The 19,037-nt window shown below is 34.8% G+C and overlaps 2 protein-coding genes across 2 annotated transcripts in view; one reads left to right on the top strand and one right to left on the bottom strand.

The window, feature by feature from the left end:
• Positions 1–13,636, top strand: part of LOC101899775 (outer mitochondrial transmembrane helix translocase) — a 49,129-nt gene extending 35,493 nt beyond the window's left edge. The window contains exon 2 of the mRNA XM_059128117.1: positions 12,245–13,636. Within this exon, the coding sequence (XP_058984100.1) occupies positions 12,245–13,214 (970 nt within the window). The 3' untranslated portion in view covers positions 13,215–13,636. The remainder of the gene's footprint in view (positions 1–12,244) is intronic.
• Positions 8,848–9,812, bottom strand: LOC131804865 (uncharacterized). Its single transcript, XM_059128118.1, has 2 exons — positions 9,299–9,812; positions 8,848–9,152 (listed from the first exon to the last, which is right to left on the bottom strand). The coding sequence occupies exons 1-2, from the start codon at positions 9,522–9,524 to the stop codon at positions 8,887–8,889; spliced, it is 492 nt and encodes a 163-aa protein (XP_058984101.1). The 5' UTR covers positions 9,525–9,812; the 3' UTR covers positions 8,848–8,886.
• Positions 13,637–19,037: the final 5,401 nt, after the last annotated feature.

Here is a 19,037-nt window from a genome sequence, read left to right as displayed (position 1 = left end):
AAATGCACAACATGCAATCAAGTGGGTCATAAAAATAACTTTTGCAACATCGCTAAGACTGGTAAGAATTTCAAATCATCGTCTGAAAACAACCAGAACGAATTCAAGAAATACAGCAATTCAAGGAAATCATTCAAAACTAAGGCAGTTTTCAAAACACACAACATTAATTTCCGCGACTTAAGGAAATACACAACTGTCCTAATTAACAACAATCCTGTAAAACTTCAAATTGATACTGCATCAGACATATCAATTGTATCTATCAACACATGGAAAGCTATAGGTAAGCCTGAAGCCTACGAAACTTTTGACAACGCTAGCGACGCAAACGCAAACTCAATCAAGCTCCTAGCAGAATTTCAATGTGACGTCACAATCGACAAAACATCAAAAACATTAAAATGTTATATAACAGATATAGAAAAACTCAATATCATGGGAATCGATTGGATTCAAGCATTCAATCTATGGCAGAAACCAATAACCTCATGGTGTCATCAAATAAACTTCGTTGATGAAATAGCAGAATTGAAAACGAATTATCAATCAGTTTTTGATAACAGTACCCCAGGTCTGTGCAAAACAAAAGTCAACATACAATTATTGCCAAACACAAAAGAAATATTTGTTCCCAAACGACCAGTTCCTTTCGCAGCAAGAAAGGAAATTGAAACAGAACTCCTCAGATTAGAAAACGCAGGAATAATCACACCGGTAGATTCATCGAGGTACGCAGCGCCGATAGTGGTCAGCAAACGTAATGGAAAAATTCGAATATGTGCAGACTATTCAACAGGACTAAACTCAATAGTAGAACCTAATCAGTATCCATTACCAACACCGGAAGAAATCATGTCTGATTGCCACAACTGTGTAATCTTTAGTCACTTAGATCTCTCAGACGCATACTTACAAGTTGAAGTTGACGACGAAAGTAAAGAGCTTCTCACCATCAATACACACAAAGGTCTATATAAGTTCAACCGTCTAACCCCAGGTATAAAATCAGCTCCGGGAGCATTTCAAAGGATCATGGATAAGCTATGCGCAGGCATAGAAGGAGCAAAAGCATATATAGACGACATCATGTTATCAAGTCCATCTATTCCGGAACATAAATTAAATTTAAACAAGCTTTTACAAAGAATTCAAGATCACGGATTCAAGCTGAAATTTGAAAAATGCCAATTCTTTCAAAAACAAATCAAATATCTAGGACACATAATAAGCAAAAATGGAATCAAACCTGACCCAATCAAAATAGCAGCCGTTCAAAATCTTAAAACACCAGAAAACGTCTCGGAAGTAAGATCGTTATTAGGCTCTATTAATCATTACGGGAAATTTGTAAACAACATGAGAACACTACGTAAACCTCTTGACGATCTACTAAAAAAGGACGCCAAGTTCGATTGGACGTCACAGTGTCAAAAATCATTAAACGACTTTAAGAACATCTTGACATCAGATCTTCTTTTAACGCATTACAATCCAAACTTGCCTATACATGTAGCAGCCGATGCATCATCTCACGGAATCGGCGCGGTTATCTATCATATGTTTCCAGACAACACTATGAAGGCAATACATCATATTTCCAGATCACTCACACAAGCGGAAAAGAATTACAGCCAAAAAGTTATTCGGACGCAAATTTACTTTACACACCGATCACAAACCCTTACTCGCAATATTTGGTTCAAAGAAGGGAGTTCCAATTTACACAGCAAATCGTTTACAACGATGGGCCCTTATATTACTGGCTTACAACTTCGAAATTAAATACACAAACACAAAGGGCTTTGGTCACGCTGATGTATTATCAAGATTAGTCAACAATCACGAAAAACCAGCAGATGACTTTATAGTGGCTTCAATATCATTCGAAGAAGACATACGTAACGAGATAAATGAAACTATGTCAGTTCTCCCAGTATCATTTAAAATGATCGTCGATGCAACAACAAAAGACACGGATTTACAAATGGTCCTCAAATACATTCAAACAGAATGGCCAGAAAGCAAGAAAAATATTAACCCATCAATTATTCAATTTTTCAACCGCAAGGAAAATCTTTCAACCTTCGATGGTTGTATTCTCTTCAATAATCGTATAGTAATTCCTAAATCATATCAGAGACAAATCTTACAACAACTTCACAGAGGACACTTATCAGCAGAACGCAGCAAAGCCATCGCCAGAAGTTATGTTTATTGGCCAAACATCGACAAACAAATTGAAGACTTTGTTCGGAAATGTAAAAATTGTCAACATGCGGCAAAAAGTCCAGTAAAAACAAATCTTTGCCCATGGCCATTAACTTCACACCCTCTTGAAAGGATACATATAGACTATGCTGGTCCAGAAAAAGGTAAATATTATCTTCTTATCATCGACTCGTATTCAAAATACCCTGTTATATACGAGACAACAACGACAACCACATATGCAACATTAAAAATGTTAAACGAATATTGTGCACTCTTCGGAAATCCTGAACAATTGGTCTCGGACAACGGAACACAGTTCTGCATTAAACGGCATTAAACACACAAGGACTGTTCGTTTTTATCCAAGTTCAAATGGACAAGCCGAGCGTTTCGTTGATACACTTAAACGTGCATTAAAAAAACTAGAAGGGGAAGAAACGCCTACGGAATCTCTCCAAACCTTCCTAGAAGTCTACAGATCCACACCAAATCCAAATGCACCAGAAGGTAAGTCTCCAGCAGAATCCTTCATCGGAAGAAAAATGAGAACGGTCTTCGACGTTCTAAGGAAGCAACAATCGCCTGAGTATAACGTCAATCACAAAATGGAACAGCAGTACAATACCAAACACGGTACCAAAAACAGAGAGTTTAGCAACGGAGAATTGGTCTATGCCAGAAACTTCAAAGGAAACAAAAGTTACTGGACAACAGGCGAAATAGTCGAGCGTAAAGGGAAAGTCATTTAAAACACTCTAATCGACGTTGGGGACAGGAAAATTCTAGTACGAGCTCATACTGATCAACTTCGACATAGAGAATCGGTAGAGTCAAGCAGTCAAGAACGACAAAAACTACCATTGGACGTACTACTTGAAGAATTCGAAATCGCTTTGCCTAACCATCAAGAACATTTTGCAACTCCAACAGGTTCACCAAACTGGACACCTCAAAGAATAACAAGTCGCAGACAACCAGTCGAACCTATTTCAAGATCACCTTCTCATCTTAAGGAGGGAGATGTTGGGGCAACCCACATTAACAATATGGCATCTCATGTTGCAACATCCTATACGGCAACGCCCATATAATAGGACGCCGTGCTACCGCCATTTTAGCTTGCTCAGTCTTGTTTTGTCTGTCACTCGAGTCTGACTCAATACATTGTAACTTCTTCATTCTTTTTAAATTAGTAGCTGTGAACGCTCATCATCCAATAAATCTTTACACCTTTAGTATTAACAAACATTGGCTTTTATTTCAAACTATAAAAGTACAACACTTTTAAAATTAATATTTTGAATGCTGTTGATGTTGACGTTAAATTATCTCAAACATCAAAGCTTATTTAGGGGTTGTTTGTTTTATTCTGATGATAATTGAAAATAAAAGCAATGATAACTGAAAAGTCTTTTTGTCGTTATCAAAATAATAGCACAATACTCTAAGAAATTTAATACTATGGATTCAACTACTTTGTGCCGTTTTTAGGGCGTCAGGATGTATGGGGGGATGATTTGATTTTTGACGTTGATCTGAACCATTCTTTTCAATATAGGAACTCACATATGCATTGTTTTGCAGTTCAAAGGTTGTAGAAATTTTAGCAACATTGTTATCGATCATATATAAATATCTTTTACTCTCTTAATTCTCAAATTGGAAACAGCTACACTCTTCGAAAGATTTTTCGTCGCTGGAGCCTGTTTTTTAATTCGTGAGTATTATCTTGTATCTGTTAAAGACATTTTCAAATGTCAAATGTTTCCTCATATCGGCGGCTGGTTCTATGCACCGGATTGACTCGGAGAAACAATCCTTTGACCAGGGACCGCCAACCCAGCATATGCAGGTTCGTGTTCGTCCATTTTTCTGACGTGGGAGCAACATTACCCGGAATGTTTGCTCCGTATTTTCTTGGTCCAAGCCGAGATCGGGACCAACCCTGGACCATGGTTCTGCCCCTTGTAGATACAACGTACTGAGGAAGGAGCGCTCCAGGGGTGGAGGTGGAGGATTAGCGTTTCTATTGCACCACTCTGTCCAGTACAGACCTATCTCGCCTTAGCTTGACTCTAGTGACCCGTACATGGAATGTATAGGGGTAGCTGTCAAGTGTGGAACCGCCGAGGTAGAGATGTTCAACGTGTACATTCCGCCGTTAAATAGCTGTGCCCCACGTTATATGCCTAATGTCAGTCCACTTCTGGTAGGCAATAACCGTCTGGTGCTAGGGGATTTCAATGCCCATCATGAATTATGGCTTTCCGTCCTAGGTAATGACCATAGAGAGGCCGATAGGTGTTTCCAGGACATCATCAAAGCTGCAGCTACTTGCTATATACCTGGTGAGCGAGATAAGCTTCGCCGTACTAACCCTAAAAACCCCAGAGTCAGGGAACTTACTCTGCAGATAAAGAGGTTAGTAGGTCAGCATAAGCGGAAAAAGTGGCTACAACATCTGAAGCATTGCAACATCAGTACGGGAACTAGTAAATTGTATGCAACGGTTAAGTCGCTCTCGAACCCTGGGAAAAAGTACGATCGAACATCTGTCGCATTTACGGCGTAAAAGTGGCAGATACAAAGAGGTGCGCGTGTTATTTCAACCGGCAGTTTGTGGAGCACCCCATGAGTTACAGGAGATCATAAGAGATTGTTTCCCAGTAGCTGATCATCAACATGGATTCCGGAAATTGCATAGCACAACAACAGCTTTACATGCCATTTCTACACATGTCAGCAGAAGTCTCAACCAGAACAGGCCGTGCGACACACTGACATCCACACTGTTGAAGGACATTGAGCGCACCGCCCTCCAACCAAGTTTGAAACGGGTGGACGCCAGTCGTACGTGGAATTCAGAAAAAAAGAAGTCGAGCATCCGTAGGGTTAAACAGGGAGTTCCCCAAGGTGGGTGATATCTCCGGAACTGTTTAACCTCTACTGTTCTGACATTCCACGCCCTCCATACGGCATAGATATAAAAACGTTCGCAGATGATTCTACGCTCGTTGCGTCCGGACCCATTATTGATGACTTTTGCGATCGGTTAAACGCTTACCGTGTTGATCTTGCCGCCTTTTTCACTGCGAGGAATATGAAGATATCCGCCACTAAATCGACGGCCACACTTTTCACCACATGGACTGCGGAGATGGGGCTATCTTTGAATGTACAGGTCAATGGTGCTGTAATTCCTACCACCAACTACCCCAAGGTCTTAGGGCTCACATTCGATAGCCTCTTTAAGCCGTCCGCGCATACCACAGCTATCTGCGACGAGATTAGAAGTAGGAACAAGGTCCTCAAGACATCTTACAATGCGATAGGCCGGTCTGTGGTAAATTATGCGGCTCCGGTGTGGTCCGCCAACGTTAGTGCTACGCAGTGGAAAAATATTCATTCATATAACGGTACCTCCCGATATGCGGTATTTTGATGATTTTTGCCACATTTTTTCACGGTATTTGTAGCTCATAATTCGTGTGGCTAAACATTGTATGTATAGGTCCACGCTTTAACGGTATCTTCCGATATTCGTTATTTTTATGATTTTTGTCACATTTTATCACGGATTTGTCTAAAAATTGAAATTTGTTGGTCATAATAGGTTCTAGCTACGTTGGCGAAATATTGTATATATAGGTCCACGTTTTTTGTATAGCCCTATATAGCGGTACCTTCCGATATTCGGTATTTTGATGATTTTTACCACATTTTCCCACGAATATGTCTAAAAATTGGTATTTGTGGGTCATAATTGGTTCTAGTGTATCCATTACCCTAAGGTGGATGGTATTAAAAGTTCGGCTCGGCCCAACTTAATGTTTTTTACTTTATAATATACCACTTACAAAATTAACAATTTTTATAACTGCTGTATAGCAACAATACAAATACAAAACGAAATGATTAAAAACGTTTCATGTAGTCTGTTTGGGACTCTGAGTACAAGAATTCATATTACACATTTTCAATAAATTTCTTGCCTTTAATATCAAGTTAATTCATATAACATATTTTCAAAAAAATTCTTGCCTTTAATATCAAGTTTCATCTCAAATGTCGTTTCAACATTCGGCCCAACTACGGTTGTCGTTTCTATTGTCTATGTGCAACTCGCCCTCGCCGTCGCTTCGATTCAAAAATGGTATTACGGTAAGGCATAGAAGCGACATCGGCAGTTTAAAGTTGGCAACAACTTATAAAACTTTGGCAACACTCCCTTGTCATTGACAAAAAAGATAAAAAATACAGTGAAAAAATTAATATTATAAATGCGTTACATATCTTAAGTTCAAGTGAGGAGGAAGAGAAAAATGTGTTAGCAGCGGCGAGTGTTAAGGCATTGCCATATTTGCATTGCCCGAGTCTAAGTAAGAACATATTTTAATTAAAATATGTACTCAATGTGTACTTTTAGATTTTTAAATTGCTTCAGAAAGTTGTAGGTATTTTTACCCTGATTCCGGGAAACTATTTATATATATTTTCTTGGAGGACGGAGCCATCCAACAAGTGGTCACTTGATGAGGTTATTTAAAGTGGTTCGGAAGTTATAGTCAAATTATCGATTTTTAGACCCTTTCCAAAATGATAAAAATTGCGCTAATACCTTTTCTGGGTCCAGAAATATTATCTTCTGGGTATGTTCAACTTGCTACGCGAACTAAAGTTTTCTAAATTTAGCAGTTGTTGTAAGTAGCCGGCCTTCGGTGTTGGATAAGTATAGGTAAGTTTTCAAACGATACCTATATTTCCTTTATCTGATAAGTGGATCCGGGAAATCGGTTTCCCGGAATCAGGTAAAAATAACTACCTCTGGAAACTACCTCTTGGCCACAGCATTGAGGTTTTTAGTACTAGGATCTTAATATACCAGTGTCGGAAATAACTTCAATATTCCCAAACAATTTGTTGTTGTTTCCAAACATGCTGTTGTTTTTTCATGGCAAAATGTCAAATATAAATGCTTAAAATATCATATTATGTGCAAGTCGCCCTCACCGTCGCTTCGATTCATAGATGGTATTACGGTATGGCATGGAAGCGACATCGAAAGTTTAAAATAAAAGTTGGCAACAATTAAAAAGCGTTGGCAACACTTCCTTGTTATTTACAAAATAAGATAAAAATTTGTTTTTTTGAATTCTAATTTCGTCTCTTTCGGAAAAATAAAAAATATAGTGAAAAAATGGATATTATAAATGCGTTACATATCTTAAGTTCAAGTGAGGATGAAGTGGAGAATGTATTAGAAGTGCAGCGACGAGTGCCAAGATTGCAAACAAACATATTTGCATTGCCTGACTCTTGATTGTGTTGTTCCAAAAGTTTATACTGCTCTTTCAAGAGTTCAATAGTTTCTTCTTTCCTTGATGACTTTTTTTATCATTGTTTTTTCTGGGCGATCGAGAAGCTTGGATAGTAGTTACATCAGTCTCGTCATCAGCATTGCCCACTGGCTCATTTTCATGATCTATAACGTCTGTTACAATTATGTTTTCCGTATTTTTTACTTCAAGTGCACGACCTGGTGGATTCAGTAACTTTTGAAACTGCATTACATTCGCGAAGGACTTCTCCCAAAGCGACAAAGTCACCTCCAGTGCTGCTAGTTTTACGCTTATTGTGCACAATTGTTTTTTTAGTTTTAAATTTTAAATCTCTTCAAACCTACACGCAAAAAAATATAAGCCTCTCTAACATATTTCCCAAACATATTTTGCAGCAAACAAATATATGTTTGCAAACATTCCCAAACATAACATATGTTTGGGTGCTGCAAACAAATTATGTTTGGGTCCAAACATAATTAATGTTTGGGTCCAAACATAATTAATGTTTGGGTCCAAACATAATTAATGTTTGGGTCCAAACATATTTAATGTTTGGGTCCAAACATAATTAATGTTTGGGTCCAAACATAATTAATGTTTGGGTCCAAACATATTTTTTGTTCGGGTGCAAACATAATTTATGTTTGGACCCAAACATAATATATATTGGGGTGCAAACATAAATTTATGATTGGGTCCATTTGTATACTTACTGCAGATATAATTCAACCATAATGCAAACTAGTTTTAAAATCAATTTTTGATATTCACATTTTATTTAACATAAAATAAATTCATACATATTATAATATATAATATAAAATTAATTGTAATAATTAATATAATATTAATATCAGTAATAAAAAATTGTTAAAAATAATAATATTAAAATAAAAATTCTAATTATAAAAATATTAAAGAAAATAAATAATTTATAATGAAACATAGTTTTTTATTTTCTTTAATATTTTTATAATTAGAATTTTTATTTTAATATTATTATTTTTAACAATTTTTTATTACTGATATTAATATTATATTAATTATTACAATTTTTATTATGCTTAAAATTATTCTTATGTTTCTAATATTAATTTATTATGTTTTAATTTTTATAAATAATATATTGTTGTTATTGATAAAATAAAATAAACATTTGTTAATAAGTTTATAATTTATATCGTGCCAGTTTTCATAAAATTTTTATTTTATATTAATTTTTTAATTTATTATTATTAATATTATTCTTAATATTTGTTATTATTTTTATTTATTAATTTATTATTTTTCCTTTTATTACAATCACTATTTTTTCAATAAAGTAAAATACTTACAATCTGTTAGGGTCTTCTTTTAGACATTCGTCAATAAGGGCCTTCGAAATATTCACCCTAACTTTATTTTGCAGGCGTTTTTCGGCAATAAAAATTCTCCATATTTTGTTGACAGCCGGAATTGACTTGATGGAATCTATGTCAGTCTTTAAAGTTGAAATAACATTTGTTTTTGGGGTAAGATCCCCAAAACCACCTACGGATTCACACTCCGATAGAGTGCCACTAACTGTCGATGCTGATGCCACTGATCGAACGGAGTCTAAATGAAAATTAAATATATTATTTAAAAAAAGAAATATATTATTTAAAAAAAGAAAAAAATATTAACAGCCTGTTTCTTTATTTTGAAACGAAATTTTTTTTGTTCCGACATAAAGAAACAGGCTGTAAATCCAGTGTACTTACCTCCAAATTGCAACTCAATATGAAAAGTAGGTGTTGACATATATTGATGAATTACTTTTTCAAACTGGTCTTCTTTAATGGTTGCACCAAACACTAAGGCTGTTATTTTTCTTGAGGCATCAATTTTTAACTCTAATTTGGCTGCTTTTATAAAGCTTTGTAGATTTAAAGGCTCCGGCGCTTCGACAAATAATTTGTCTTCCCCCAAAACAGTTGGTATCAACATTTATTACAACACTTGTGACACGACGCGAAGGCACAAAACAAATAAAAAGAATAAAAAAAGAACACAACCAGAATGCCAACATGAGACACGCGCAAATGTTACGCTCTTTTGTTCTCATCAAGCAAATCGGTGTGTATGCGAAAAACGCATGTATGTATGTATGCATGAACATTAGTAAGAAGCAACGTCTCAGCAACAAAAAAAACATCCAAACAGCTCTTTGTGTGTTGTTGTTGGCATTTTTTGGTGCATGGACAATAGAAAAGAAATAAACGTCTCAGCAACAGTTTCCATCCCTCTTGCCGCGCACACACCACACATAGTTACAGCAGCGATCGACAGTGTTTGCTTGGTGAGAGCAAAAGAGCGTAACATTGGCGCGTGTCTCAAGTTGAGACACTCAAGTTGTCCATGCACCAAAAAATGCCTACTTGAGAAAGAAAACGTTACAACAACACACAAAAAAATTGACTCCTCTGTATATATGTCGGTGTTAATGCGAAAAACGCATGTATGTATGTATGCATGAACATTAGTAAGAAGTAACGTCTCAGCAACAACTAGAAAATTCACACCGCACAACAGCAACGAAAAAACATGCAAAAAGTTTTTTCGTTGTTGTTGTTGTGCGGTGTGTATTTTCTAGTTGTTGCTGAGACGTTACTTCTTACTAATGTTCATGCATACATACAACTTCTATTTACAGTTATATTTGGAAGAGAGCAAAAAATGTTTCGGTTCTGCTTTGTTGTGCGGCCAACCAAGCCAACACATCATCAACGCAAAAACAGACTTCTCACCCTCCTGTCTTCTTTTAAGTCACCTATAACACCAATTCAAAAGTAATCGAGAGCTCTGTTGTTTAGCTCTTTGAAAAAAATCCTCTCCGCACCCATAAAAAATATGTTCTAACATATAAAATATGTTGGTACCCAACAAATAAAATTGAGTTATGTTACAAAATGTTGCAAACAAATATTTGTTTGCACCGAAACAAATTATGTTTGCATCCAAAAATATATTTGTTTGCAACCAGTCCCAAACAAATATATGTTTGGATCCAAACATATTTCTAACATATATTTTTCTGCGTGTAGAAGAACTTTAGAAAACTAACTAATAAAAACATACAAAAATATTTTTAATTTTAACATACTTTTTGCCAGTCTCGAATCGGTGACCCGTTTACATTTAATTTTGTAGCAATGTATTCCAATCTGATTAAAAATAAGCTGGAAAATGACCTTTGGTAAACCCTTTTGCCAAACATGTTTTTTTTTTTCAATTCGACAACAACATTTCAAATTTTTTTGCTGTTGTTATTTTCATGGTCAAATATCAAATACGAAAAAGTTAAAATATCAACGTAGACTAAAAAAACACAATGTCGTCACATTTTTTTACGGCTACAGATTTTCTTTAAAATCGACTTAACGTCGACTGTTGTATCGAGTAGTCGTCGTCGACTTTATGTGCAAGTCGCCCTCACCGTCGCTTCGATTCATAAATGGTATTACGGTAAGGCATAGGAGCGACATCGACAGTTCAAAATAAAAGTTGGCAACAATTAAAAAAAACGTTGGTAACTTTCCCTTGTTGTTGACAAAAAAAGATAATTTTTTTGTGTATTTTGAAATTTAATTTCGACTCTTTGGGAAAAAAATATAGTGAAAAAAAATGAATGAAAAAATGAAATGCGTTAAATATCTTAAGTTCAAGTGCACTCTTATTACCCTTATTCTGTGCATTTTTTTTTTGGTTTTAAATTTTAAATCTTTCCAAACCTAAAAGAATTTTAAAAAACAAACTAATAAAAACATACAAAAATAATTTTATATTTAAATTTTAGCAAACTATTTTCCAGCCATCGGTGTCTCTAATCGGAGGCCCGTTTACCTTTAATTTTGTAGCAATGGATTTCTAATCTGGTACCTTTACCCTTGGTAAACCCTTTTGCCAAACATGGTTTTGTTTTAATTCGGAAACCAAAATTTCAAATTGTTTTGCAATTGTTTTTTTTTTTTCAAATATCAAATACAAAATGGTTACAATATCAACGTCGACCCAAAAATACAATGTCGTCATAATTTTTTACGGCGATAGCTATTCTCAAAATTCGACTTCATGTCGACTGTTGTATCGACAATGATAATTGCAATCATTTGTCGCTATCGACAAAAAACGACAACCCTAATATCATTATTGTCGCCTCAACTTCATTTTGCGACGACGACGATAACCGTAATAGGGCCGAATAGCAATCATTCGTCGCTATCGACAAAAAACGACAACCCTAATATCATTATTGTCGCCTCGACTTAATTTTCCGACGATAACCATAATAGGGCCGAATGTCGTCACAATTTTTTACGGCGACAGATATTCTCTTAAAGCGACTTCACGCCGACTGTTGTTTCGACGATGATAATAGCAATCATTCATCGCTATCGACAAAAACGACAACCTTAATATCGTTATTGTCGCATCGACTTCATTTTGTGACGACGACGACAACGGTAATAGGGCCGATTATAAAATATGACGTGGATGGTGATTGTTCAATGAATTACACGTTCCAAACAAACTGCGAACAATGTCGAGTGTATCAATGAGATAATTTTATTGCAAATGTAGTAATTTCCAATTACAAATATATAACATCAAGTGTTTAATATCAAAATCATATTATTGAAATAATAATTTTCTATATATCTTTACAGATTGTGTGATCAAGGCAATTTTAAAATTAACGCTCAAAAGTTTACTGATTATGAGTTAATGATTGCTTCACACATCGTAGTTCCAGCCGATATTCCAGTAAGATGGAGTGATATAGCTGGATTAGATTCAGTTATACAAGAGCTGAGGGAATCGGTAGTGCTTCCTATAAAGCACCGGCACCTCTTTAGTCAGTCGAAGTTATGGCAAGCCCCAAAAGGGGTTCTTCTTCACGGACCTCCTGGTTGTGGTAAGACTCTAATTGCAAAAGCAACTGCAAAGGAAGCCGATATGCGGTTTATAAATTTAGATGTTGCAATACTCACCGATAAATGGTATGGAGAGTCCCAAAAACTTGCATCCGCAGTGTTTTCTCTTGCTTTAAAAATTCAACCATGTATAATATTTATTGATGAAATAGATTCCTTTTTAAGAAGTCGTAACTCCAATGACCATGAAGCTACCGCTATGATGAAGACACAATTTATGATGCTATGGGATGGTCTAAATACAAACCACGAAGCTACCGTAATTGTCATGGGGGCAACAAACCGACCACAAGATCTTGATAAGGCCATAATAAGGAGAATGCCTGCACAATTTCATATTGGATTACCTAATGTTGAACAAAGGTTTAAGATACTAAAACTAATAATGGACACTGAAACTGTGAACGAAAATGTCGACTTCAATCGTCTTGCTAAATTAACAAGCGGGTTTTCAGGCTCGGATCTTAGAGAAATGTGCCGCAATGCTTCAGTTTATCGAATGCGACAGTTTATGAAATCAAATACGAAAGAAGACGCAAATATTACAGATGGATTATGGCAACCTACTGAGGCACTATCATCAAATAATTATTCCCAAATTGCTATAACAATGGATGATTTGATAAGATCATTTGATAAAATTCAAGAATCAAAAGTTCATACCGGGCAGTTGCTTTTAGAAAATAGAATAGATTTGGACTAATTTTTTGTATTGCAAGAAAATATCACATTTTAAAACAAGTATCCCGTAATGGCTATGGAGATATATATTCAAAATAGCTATAAAAATGTGTGAATTTATATAAATTAAGAAGGAACACAGCAAAAAGTTCTACAATACATTCGTTATCACGTCATAATTACAGAAGGTAGTCTTTTATGCAAAGACAATGAAAGCTACTTTTTATATCTGTTACTCTTCTCTTATTTTAAAATAAATAAATATTTTTGTTAAATTATTATTTAAATTAAATTAATGGAGCCAGTCACTTCAAAATAATAACCAATTTAATACTTTTTCCACTAAATGTTGTGTGAAGATAATCTCTTAGAAATAAACCTTTGCAGCTCCGCAACTGGCAATGTATAATAAAACTTCAACGAAAACAGTTGACTTTTTTCTTAGTTTGGATGTTTAATGTTTCTTATGCAACAAATATGTAATTTCTTTGCACACAAGCACAACAAGGACCAGTTTGCGATTCTGAAAGAAAAAGTCAACTTATGGGTTCAAAAGGACTAGTCATCATTATTAAGTGGATGGCTTTCATTTCATAATTGCTAATATCATCTGCCACTCAGACCTGCCTGACAGACTTTTTGATCTAGAGGTTCTTGTAGCGTTGGACCTCCCTCCCTAGATCATGTATGTCCTTCTTGACACGCCTGAGTGGGGAGATTTATCCACTATCGAGACAACAGTCGGTGTGAAGTCGCCGTAAAATTTGGACGACATTGTATTGACCATGAAAATAACAGCAAAACAATTTGGAAATATTGAAATAATTTCCGACACTGGTCTAATAAGATCCTAGCGCTAAAATCCTTTATGCTGTGGTCAATTGGAACAACTGTAGTTTAGTAAAAACTCTTCGATTTTTTTTCGAAATCCTTTCTAGAGGTAGTTATTTATACCCTGATTCCGGAAAACTAATTTTTTTCTTGGGAGACGAGATCGATATTTTCATAAGCGATACTTATATTGTCTATATTGGTAAGCGACTTATACATAACGCAGACGACTATAGAAACGACAACCATAATTGGACCGAATATCTCTGGACACAGAAAAGGTTTTAGCACAAATTGTAGCATTTTGGAAAGGTAAGAGTGTCAGCTATAATTTTTGGGTATTTTATAAAAAATCCGGATCGATAATTTGACTATAACTTCCGAACCACTTTAAATAACTCCATCAAGTACATACAAGAGTGGTTTTATTTCCGAATTTAGCTTCTTCAGAAAACGAAATTTGTTTTCGATTTGAAACTACTTTGGATTTTACATTTTGTATCTTAAGTGTTTCTCAATTGATAAAGCCAATTGTTAACAAAGTGTTGCCACATCATTTTTTCTTGAAAACCACTTTTTTCTTTCAACAAAAATTATTTATTTGTGAAAACTAAACAATCCGGCCTTATGAATGATAAATTGATGCAAAGATGCAGGCATGTCACAGAATTGAATCGGAAAAGTTTGAGTTCTGAAATTCAAAATCGATCGCTTTTGTCTTATCTTATTCAGATTCCGTACAATTTGGTGAACTACGAAAATCTTGGTCTTGGTCGTCGGACGTTATTAGATCCTTATTGCTAGGAACACAATAAAAACCAATATGATAAGTTACATAACTAATGTAAATTAATATTTCAAAATGCTTTTTAAAATGTATGTAAGATTTGAATACGTGACCGAAAACTCATTGCAAGCACTGCAGAAAACGAGCTGTCGGATTCTATAATAGAAATGAAATGAATCAATGGATGAAGATTGGCACAATGCACGCAGAGCATTTGAAAGTATCTGTTTTAATGAGGGAGATCAAGACTTCTATGGAAGTTATGAAGAATGGTTTACGGACATGTATATGAGCCATCCTAAGAAGAATTAGGTGTGGAAAAGTAAGTCTAATTTCAATATTAGCACAATATATGGTTCAGTAGATGCATATACAAATAAAATAAGCAACATTACTTTTTGTGGAAATGCAAACAATGCAAAAGAAGCGAACACTTTAGTTATTTCGAATATAACAAAGAATCCAACTGAATCAATTCCATTGTTCAATCTATGTGAAATCCTTGATCTAAAACATGCAGATCCATTTTTCTTACAATCAAGTGGGATTGATATATTAATTGGCAGTTATATATTACCATTCATCATATTGAACGGAACTAAAATAAATGTGTTTGAGAGTATGATAGCTGAAAATTCCATATTTGGATGAAAATATTGGCAACAATAAAATGTTCAAGAATAAATATAAAAGGGTAGTGTCACACCAGCAATAAAGTATTCCATCCATTTAAAGCAATTAAGTGATGTGAAGTTCAAGTCCATTGACCTGAATTGTACTTGTAAATATTGTTTTTAATATTAAAAGAAAATAAAAAATAGTGTGTTTTGGTGTATGTGTAAAATTGTGACATTAAGATAATGTTAATATGTGATTTTTGAGTATCTATGTATAAATCCATAAAGCGGAGAAGACATATCATGTTTAAAAGGCACATTAACTGGTGGTCAGGGAATTACAAATCAAGCGCTGAAGAATCTTATGCATTTTAGGTAAGAAGTCACCGGAGGTGTAAACAAAAAAAAAAAAAAAGAAAATTTGAGATGAATGTAATGATATATACTAAAATTGTTCACTTGAGGTGGATGATTTATAACAAATTACATTAAATGATTTGTTACGGCATATGAATTGGTCACCAGAGATGACTGAAGACAAAATGTCTCTATACACTAAAATAATATTCACGGAATTCTTTAATTAATTCAAAGAAAAAATTAACACTTACTGATGTCAAATATGAATTAAAGAAATGATAATAATGTCACTAGAGGTGATAATATGTCACATGAGGTGACTCAAAAAATTATTACCAAATGAATTTAGAAATAATAGTGAAGATTAATAATTTATCTAATTCTATATTGAGTATGGGCCAATTTCTTGCTTTAAAGTATTTCTTTACAGAAGCATGTGATGAAAATAAAATAGGTTGGTATTGTCAATATCCATCCAAAAAAATTGGGCTAAACACATATTTAACTCGCTGGAGAAGATTACCATGGAAATAAATTGAGGTTCCTGGTTCACAACACCGATAAGCCAACAATTGATGCCTCAATAATTAAAAACAATCGCTAAGCAAGAAGTAGCAAGAAGCTATCAAATCTATATAATAGAGTAATTGATTTTAATAAAAAAAAAAACATGAAGCAAGACCGCCAGAGTCTTCTGATTAAAACAAGTGTTTTATTTAAACCTAAAACACTGGTGCCTTAATAGTAACACGTAAGTATCGCCTATATACTTGTTGTGTTGTCTAATATTCATATTTATTGTTGTTCGTCCTTGGGCAACATATACTTTCCGCTCTAAAGCTGCAGAATATTTAGAACCCCTACAAGTCCATACGAAAAAAACATCACTCACTTCGCTGCATCATTTTTGTTACGTTCGTTTAGCTTACATTGGGTGTGTCTGGTTACTTTTCCAGCAGGAATTGTCCAGCAACTTCTTTCTGAGAGAGTAAGGTAGTTTTATTCTCTTTTGCAAGGAAAATGCGAAAAGTAAACAGACGGTATTCCTGCAGAAGATTGCAACTAATCAGCTGATTTGTCAAAACAAACCGATTTGTCCCGCATAAGGAGAATTAAAACAAAGGAAGCAATACTAATTTTACAAGTTTTTTAAATAAAAATGTTGGAAATAGTCTTTTATTTTCTTATTACATATTAACATTTACGTTTTTCACATTTTGTAAAGTTGTTCTCCAAAAACTATTAGTCTTGCTAATTCTAAAAAAAATATTTTCAAATTGAAAGCACAAAAATAAATAAACAAACATTAGAAAACATCTGATTGAATGTCGATGAATGAGAAGAAGAAGAGTTGCAAGTGATTGCAAGAAGAAATTTGTCCAGCAAGAATTTGCAAACTCTCACTGAAAGAACTGTCAAAATTTCTCTCTCCAACCGCTCTCTTTTGCAGAACTTTCGGGTTAACAGACGACTTCCAGTAACAATTGTTACAAATTTTAGGTTAACCAGACACACCTATTCATAAGTTACAACAAATAAAACAAGCTTTTGTCAAATGTTTTATTGTTATGTGTGATCGGTATGTCATTGTTCGAGTTGTGTAGTTAGTGTGACGAGTAAGGTAACGTGCCACATACCGCAATTATAAACATACAATTGAATAACAAGTAAAAAAGCTGTAAGTTCGCCCGGGCCGAACTTTTAATACCCTCCACCATTTGGTACAAATTTGGCAATTTCCAAAAAATAAAATCCGTTAAAAATTCTGTTAAAATCGTAAAAATACCGAATGCTTATACGACGACGTGGGCCTCCATAGGCAACTTTTGTCATAAGTTATTACAATATTTAAATGCGAAACTTGAAGAAAAATCTGTTTATAATGTAGCTAAAATCATCACAATACCGAATATGGGGGGTACCGTTATATGGGGGCTATACGAAGACGTGGACCTGCACAGACAATTTTCTGGCATGGGCTGAAGTATGCATTACGAACTTCACGTGCGAAATTTGAAACAATCCCGGTAAATAATGTCGCTAAAATCATCAAAATACCGAATATCGGGGGGGGGGGGGGGGGGGGGATGGGTACGGTATATGGGGGCTATATGAAGACGTGGACCTACATGGCTCATTTTTCGACTTAGTATGTAGTATCTATAACGAACTTCAAGTATCAAATTTGAAACGATTCCGGTAAATTATGTCGCTAAAATCATCAAAATACCGAATATCGGGGGGTACCGTTATATGGGGGCTACACGAAGACGTGGATCTGCACAGATAATTTTCTGTCTTAGGCTGTAGTATCCATTACGAACTTTAAATGCCAAATTTGAAACAATTCCGGCGAATAATGTCGCTAAAATCATCAAAATACCGAATATCGGGAGGTACCGTTATATGGGGGCTATATGATAACTTGGACCTACATGGCTCATTTACGAACTTATCCTGCCTACTGGCAAAATATACATGTGTGCAAAATTTTAGCCTTTCTATCTTAATTTGTTCGAAAGATAGCGTGATTACAACAGACAGACAGACGGACATGGTTAGATCGTCTTAGAATTTTACGCTGATCAATAATATATATACTTTGTTGGGTCTGACATGAGTATTTCGAGGAGTTACAAACGGAATGACAAAATCAATATACCCTCCATAGTATGGTGGAGGGTATAAAAAATAAAACTAATAGGAAGAAATTAATAAAAATAAAACATAGTTAAAAATGACATAAATCAACAACATAGAAAAATTAATAATATTAATATTTCTCTTAAAGTTTAAAAGATAAACGTTTATTGAGAAAATAAGAATATACACTACAAACACATTTGAAAATTTTATTCAAGTTCATTTATTTCTAAATTTAAAAATAAATTGATAGTTGAAGTGATTGTATATTCCAAATTAATAAAATTCAAAAATAATTGTTAAAATATCAATATTATGTAAAGGTTAATATAATAAATTTGTTGCGGGCCCCTGAAACCAACAAAGTCCGGCTCTGCAGACGGAAAAAACGGCGTGGAAAGGCCTTAAGGCGAGACCTTTTTACTTTTTTTACGGCTGTGGCGGTCTCCAGAACCACATTTAGGATAATATATTTAGCTCCCAAATGTTGTGCGTACTAGGGGGAGCTCAATTATTAATGAAATAGGGCATTGAGTTTGGGTGACCATAGAATGGTGGTATGGTCAGCCGGCCCAGAAAATATTGTTGGTCGGTGGTTAATTGAATT

This window comes from Musca domestica, unplaced genomic scaffold (genome assembly GCF_030504385.1).
Source record: "Musca domestica strain aabys unplaced genomic scaffold, Musca_domestica.polishedcontigs.V.1.1 5, whole genome shotgun sequence".
In the NCBI taxonomy this organism is placed as follows: domain Eukaryota; kingdom Metazoa; phylum Arthropoda; class Insecta; order Diptera; family Muscidae; genus Musca; species Musca domestica.
This window is presented reverse-complemented; position numbering and strand designations above follow the sequence as displayed.

Excerpts from the sequence above, each read along its gene's own strand:
- LOC131804865 (XM_059128118.1), bottom strand. The coding sequence starts at position 9,524 with ATGTTGATACCAACTGTTTTGGGGGAAGACAAATTATTTGTCGAAGCG. Across the intron at positions 9,153-9,298 it reads TATTGAGTTGCAATTTGGAG|ACTCCGTTCGATCAGTGGCA; the intron begins GTAAGTACACTG and ends ATTTTCATTTAG.